The 6,362-nt window shown below is 62.5% G+C and overlaps 1 protein-coding gene across 1 annotated transcript in view; it reads right to left on the bottom strand.

Moving 5' to 3' along the window:
- CDC42BPB (CDC42 binding protein kinase beta (DMPK-like)) overlaps nucleotides 1-6,362 on the bottom strand; it is a 40,085-nt gene that overhangs the window by 17,876 nt on the left and 15,847 nt on the right. Inside the window, exons 11-18 of the mRNA XM_012724367.1 lie at nucleotides 6,246-6,262; nucleotides 5,105-5,215; nucleotides 3,960-4,204; nucleotides 3,780-3,885; nucleotides 3,394-3,518; nucleotides 3,017-3,122; nucleotides 1,865-2,013; nucleotides 896-990 (exon numbers count right to left, since the gene is read on the bottom strand). Of these exons, the coding sequence (XP_012579821.1) occupies nucleotides 896-990; nucleotides 1,865-2,013; nucleotides 3,017-3,122; nucleotides 3,394-3,518; nucleotides 3,780-3,885; nucleotides 3,960-4,204; nucleotides 5,105-5,215; nucleotides 6,246-6,262 (954 nt within the window). The remainder of the gene's footprint in view (nucleotides 1-895; nucleotides 991-1,864; nucleotides 2,014-3,016; nucleotides 3,123-3,393; nucleotides 3,519-3,779; nucleotides 3,886-3,959; nucleotides 4,205-5,104; nucleotides 5,216-6,245; nucleotides 6,263-6,362) is intronic.

Here is a 6,362-nt window from a genome sequence, read left to right as displayed (position 1 = left end):
ACTATGGTGGTGGCACAGGGGTGATTTGGTGATGGGAAACCCGTGGGGATTACAATTGAGATGAAAAAAAAAAGTGAAAATGATGTAAAAATAAACTTTTTAATAAAAAAAAAAAAAGCAACATGCTTTCCTCAAAATCAAAGCAAAACAGAGGTCATAAGCAAAATAGGAAGAAAATGGCAAATCAGGAAAAGCACTTTCACCGGCACCAAAACAGAAGGCGCGGACACGAGACAGGCAGCTTCTAAGCATTAAGGTGACGACTTATGTGGGTTTTAAAAAACAGTCAAAAAGCACAAATATAAGGCCCTCCCTGGTGGGCAACAGGCTAAAACGCAGCACTCTGAAAAACACAGCTGCTGCAGAGTGAGTTCCGTCCCAGGCCAGGGAGTGACCACAGGGCGCGGCAGACCTCTCCTGACCCGCCCGCTGCTCCCCTCAGCAGTGTACTTCATTGGTCGGCCTGTTCTGCTCCCCACTCTGTCTCCGGTGAGTCCTCTCACCGCCCCTGTGCCTCTGGCCTGTACCCCAGCTCTGTATGCACAAATAAACCTTAAAAAAAAAAAAAATACAGAAGCCAAAGTGAGAAACAGATGCCTTCGGCACCAGGAGCGGCACACGGCTCACGAGACCACGGCTCCCAGGCGAGGGAGACCTGCAGGGCAGAGCCTGCCGCCACAGGGCTCACGACTGGAGCCGCCTACAGCCTTGTGTTTTCAAGATGAATCCATGGAGGAATAAACCAACATGGCGGTCACTGAAGGGGCCTCTTTGCAGTCCGGTTTTGGATTACGGTAAGTACTTTCTATCTATGAAAACAACCAAATCCAGTAAAAAACTAACCATGTCACTAAGAAACATTGCCGGAGTCTGGCAGCTTACAGTTTTAACTTACCTGTATCTGTTCTAAATTTTTCTTCCATCTTTTTCTTCAAAATTTCCATTTCTTCTAATAATTCTCTATTTTTGGCTTCAGAATCCTTTAGTTTACTGAAATGAAAAGTGCGCGCACTGAGACCAGGCCACACTGGCTCAGGCATGTGAGGTTAAGGATGACTCTGCCCTGAGCTGAGTGGACACCCAGGCTGCCGGGCCACGTGGCCTGGCCTCCACTCCAGCTCCCGTGGGGGGCCGTTCGTGGTTGGAAACAAACATAATGTCCGGTTGTGCTTTCTGGAGGTGTCTGCCTGATGCCCGGCGGTGTTGCGGACAGTCCTACCCCTCTGGTCCACAGCCAGTCGTTCAGCCGTTGGGCCCATAAGCATCTTTCCCACGACCTGCAAGAGGTGGGGGCCGAATGTGGCCCTGCCACCCTGTGTGCCCGTGGAGGGTCAGAGTCCAGCCAGGCGGCACAGGGACCTGGGTGGGGTCAGGCCAGTCTGTGAGACAGGGACACTGGGGCCACCTGCCTCGCAGGGCCAGCAAGGCTCACAGCTGTTAAAAGAACACGTGCACAGCAGTTCCCGACACAGGTGCCTGCTCAGACTCAGATCATCACCACGCCGAGTCCAGACCCGGTGGGGCTAGGGGTGCTGGGGGCACCCCTTCCTGGCAGGTGCTGGGCCTCGCCCTGGGCTTCCACACCCCAGCTGCCCCTGCGGGCGCAGGCCCTGTCTTGGGGCTGTGTCGTGGGCCCGAGAGCACGGGAAGCCACGTACAGACAGCAGCCTCACCTCGCGAGGAGGCTCGTTCACCCCGACAGCCTCTCTCCGGTTGGAAGGAAGCCCTCGGCTGGCGGCCGTCCTGTCCAGGAGGTGCGGAGCTGGGCCGAGCCGCCCGCACACGTGTGGCAACACACCAGGGCCGGCTCGCCGGGCACCCGCAGCTACAGATGCCCCGGCGCCTGGCCACACGGCTCCTGTACCTTTCAAAGGAGAGGTTGGCGTCTTTGACTTTCCTCAGCTCCTCCTGAACCACCTGCTTGGCCCGGATCTCGGCCTCGAGCGCAGACTGCAGCTCCAGCCGGGCGGACATGTCCAGCTTCTGGCTCCGGCGAACCTTCCAAAGGGGGTCCTGACGAGAGAGGCCCAGTGTCAGCGCTGCAGAGCTATTTAATGAAACCCATGCCAGACAATAAATCAGCTTTCTCAACCTTAGACGTTTAAACGTCGACCCTGGGAGCTACCCAGGCTACTGCGCCAGGGGTTAGATGTGACTTTTACCTTCCTTCAGTCTCCGGGGGCTGAAGCTTACTTGTGCCGGTGACAACAGCACGCCCCTCTGCCCGTGGCCCGTCGGGGACCCGCAGGCTTTGGGAGGTACGAGAGCAGCCCGGAGGTGCCAGCCTCACAGGTGCTTCTTAGAAAGATTTCCCTGGACACAGCCGAGAACGCCCTGCTGTCCACGCAGCGGAGAAGCCCCACGCAGGCCTCGGGACGCCTGACGGCAGCGGGCTGTGTCTAGACACCAACGAACACGCGACACGGACGCCACGAGGAAACCTGGTGGCCCGGACGTGACGTCAGGACACGTCCCCGCGCCGAGGGCTGCCATGCAGCGCAGAGCGAGACCCCCCGCCCCGCCGGAGGAGCTGTTAAACCTGACCGCGGGCGTCAGGAGGTTTGGGCGTCCACTTGCTGCAGCCAGAGCCTGGGGACGCCACGCCGGCCTGGGAGCGGGCGCCACCCTAGTGGCACTGGCGGCCCCGAGGCCGACCCAAAAGCGTCTTCGCATCCTGCAGCGAGGCCGCGCGGCGCGTGTCCCCGGGCGCTCCGGGCGGCGGTGCCGCTCCTCGTGAGCGGGAGCACGGCCCGGGCCTACTGCGGACCGCGACCGAGGAAGGCTGCCCGGGAGACCTTGCCTTGGCCCCGGGCACCACCAAGTGACTGGCGTGCGCGTTTTTGAAAGGGTCAGCCGGGCCCAGAGACCGGCCGGGACCGTGACGCTGAGCAGCCGCAGCCAGGTCCACGCCTGGCCGTCGACGCGCAGAGCCCAGCTGAACGGCCACCGCACTCGCGAGACCCTCCCAGGGCAGGGCCCTCCCGTGCGACACACGCAGCCCCGGCGGCCCACCCACCAGCGTCCGGGAGCCCAGGCTGCAGCTCCGCAGAGTCTCGAGCTCTTCGGTCATCTTGGAAGCGAGAGCCTGGAGGTAGCCCCGGGCGTCCTTCTCGTCACTGACCCTGGCGGGGCAGAGGCCGAGCAGTGAGGCGCCTTCCTGGCCACCCACACCCCGCCCGGCCTGGCCCTCACCCCTCTCACTAGTGGAGGCCGCTGCCCAGCCACCCGCGGGGTCGCCTGTCCAGCGCCTTTGGCGAGGCTCTGCCTCCACCCAGGCAGCGGGCTGCCGTCTGACCCCTCCAGAGACACCGCCAGCCCAGCAGGGGAGCCCTGGGCACTGGCCTGGGCACACGGGCTCGGCGGGGTGGGCGGGGGGCTGCGCGCTGCACGCACCACTGGATGATCTCGGCGATCTGGGCCTCCCAGTGCGCCACCGACTCCCTCTTGGCGGCCAGGTCCTGCAGCTCGTCCTCCAGCCGCCTGTTCTGGGCCGTGAGCTCATCCACAGAGGAGCAGAGCTGCAACGAACAACAGTGCCACCATGAGGCCTGGCGTCACCGCCGAGGGCGCGGCTCTCGGGGACTCAGCAGGCTCCGGATCACTGTGAGCTTTGTCCAAACTAGTTTCGGATACGGACACTTTGGTGGGGATGTTCCCTGAGCGACAAGCATCCCACTTAAAGTCGAAGGTCCAGCGCCTTACTTCACTTCTAAGTTTAAACATGAAACGTCAAGGCTCTGCGGACACCTCGCCCCCCGCGGAGCGGCGGCCCCCGTCACCCTTTCGTTCTCAGCGGTCAGCTTCTTGTTGTCCTCGGACAGCATCGCCCGCTCTCGCTCGTACTTGTCCCTCACCGCGCCCACGGCCTCCTCCATCTCGCTGTGCCTGGGGAGGGACGGGTCTCAGGTGCGGCCCCGCACGGCCCCGGGGTGCCCGGCCGGCCCAGGGCGCGGACTCACCGCTCCCGCCGGCACTTCTCCAGCTTGTCGGTCAGCATCAGGACCTCCCTCTGCAGGCCCAGCTGGTGGCTCTCGGAGTCCTGCGCCTCCTTCCTCACGCTTCTCACCTCCAGGGCGTGGGAGGCCTCGCGCCGCACCAGCTCTTCTTCATAAAACAGGACTTTCTTCTCCAGCTCAGACTTTATTTTGGAAATCTCCTGCTGATGTTCTAAGGCAGAGCCTGGCCCACGGCCTCCTTGCTTCACCTGAAGGGGAAGGATGAGGGAACTGGCCGACTCCGCGCCCCCAGGCCCGGCGCCGCAGCTCCACCGCCTCGTGCAGGCGCGGCCAGGGGCGGGTCTCGCTGAAGGACACACTCGGCTCTGTCTGGCGCTGGACGAGCGCACTCCTCAGGGCCAGCCTGCCCTCACGTGGGGCAGCATCCTTGGGGCGCCCGACTGCCGGGTGCCCTCTTGGCCCCTGGTCAAGGCGGGGCCCACACTGAGGGAGCGAGGAGGGGTGGCCAAGTTGTGTGCATGGGACGCCAGCAGGGGACAAGCAGCAGGGTGAGGTCGGAGGGGCCCAGGGCTGGAGGCATCCCAGGGACCGGAGGGGTGGGCAGGGAGGCCCTGGCTGAGGGACCGTGGGGTCGGACTCGTCTAACAAGCTCACTCTGAAGAGGGTGGCGGGGCCACAGCAGGCAGCCCAGCGGTGAGGAGAGAAGGGCCTCAAGGGCCCCAGGTAGGGCAGGAGGCCCCCAGCGGCCAGGTGTGAGATGCAGGGAGCTGGACTCCTCCCCTCTCCACCATGGGGAGCAGCCCAGCCGCCAAGGGGCCCCAACTCCAGGCCCGCGAGCAGCCTCCCGCCTCCCGGCGGCAGCAGGACACAGCTCTCCGGGGCTTCCCCGGCACCGACTCCACTCACTCTAAGAACCAGACCTGTGGGAGCCGTAGGGTCAGTTTACTGGGCCTTCTAGAAAGGCCCGAAGCCTTCATGTGAGGAAAGAAGGTTCAAAGGTGCAGAGCACCATGGGCCCCACCACCTCGGACCCAGAGTCTGTCTTGGGGCAACCGCCCCCAGGCCCAGGCTCACACAGCTTCCACCAGCTCCTCGTTGGGCATGACAGGCTCCCTCGGTTAAGAACACAGACCCTGACCATGCACTACCTTGAGGGCCTCAAGCTCACTTTCCATTTGCTTGGAGAAGTTCTCGCTGTGCTCACGAAGCTTGCGCTCCCTGGAGGCCTCGGCCATGGCGGCCTCAAGCTGGGCTTCCAGCTGCAAGAGGGCACATCCACCATTATCCGACAGCCAGGCCGCCACCCGTCGCCCCTCACCCTAAGGCACGCAGCCAGCAGTCTTGCTCGAAGCCCTCCGCGTTAAAGGGGATACATTTCAGGGCCAGTTAGTACCAGCTGAAATGCTGGTTTAAACTGATGGCAGATTAAACTCCGAGAAGACTGCCTTGCGAAAGCAGGTACCCCTGGACTCAGGTCTTTAAACAGAAAGCCTCAACCAGCAGAGGAGAGGAGTGAGGGCCGCCTGGACAGCCTGGGCCGGCGACGCCCTACTGCCGCCAGGCGGGCAGGCACGTGGTGGCCCGCGGGGCTCAGAAAGGGCCCTCTCCCGCAGCCACAACCGGCCCAACCGCACGCGTGTCTGCACTGCCGGCAAACTAAGAAAACAGCCACCCTGAGGCCCCAGACAGACCCTGACTGCGTGGGCCTGGGCACCCCTTCCGGGCCCCAGCTGCAGGCAAACAGACCCCATCACCGCGTCCCATGGGGTGCTCGTGAATGCACTTTCCGCTAATAGGAGAACGCCCGGGTCTCCACGCTGGAAGCCCGAGGCCCTCCCTGCCAGGCACCAGCCCTGGGTCGGCCTTTCTTACACTCCTTATTCAACACAGCGCCCCACTAGCCTGGCCTCCAGAGCAGGTGTGGGGGTCTGGGTCTTTGCTAGCAACTGAGTTACTGAAATACAAAGGGTAAAGAGGCATTTTGGGGGGCCCTCCCTGGTGGCGCAACAGGTCAGGACGCAGCCCTGCAAGCCAGCCGCAGCCACTTCCCCCAGGGCGCGGCAGACCTCTCCTGACCGCCTGCGGCCCCCCCAGCAGTGCTTCGTCAGTCAGCCTGTTCTGCTCCCCGCTCTGTCTCTGAGGAATCTGTTCACTGCCCCTGCACCTCTGGCCTACACCCCAGTTGTGTGTGCATTTTAAAAATTTTTTAAAATTTTTTAAAAATGGCATTTTTTTGTTCTAAAAAAGTTACTTTTCATGAAAAATGTTTAGTTAACATCATGAGCTCACGTCCACAGCCCCTCCGTCTGGCAGCGGAGGATGGCCGGAGGCCGCAGAGGCAGAGGTGAGCCGGGCCGAGGCCGCCAGGGCAGGGCGGGCCCCAGGTGGGAGAGGGGCGGGCTGGGC

The sequence above is a fragment of the Condylura cristata genome, unplaced genomic scaffold (genome assembly GCF_000260355.1).
Source record: "Condylura cristata isolate star-nosed mole 26May11 unplaced genomic scaffold, ConCri1.0 scaffold00013, whole genome shotgun sequence".
In the NCBI taxonomy this organism is placed as follows: domain Eukaryota; kingdom Metazoa; phylum Chordata; class Mammalia; order Eulipotyphla; family Talpidae; genus Condylura; species Condylura cristata.
Note: the sequence above shows the minus strand (reverse complement) of the source record. Positions and strands in the feature narration are given on the sequence as shown.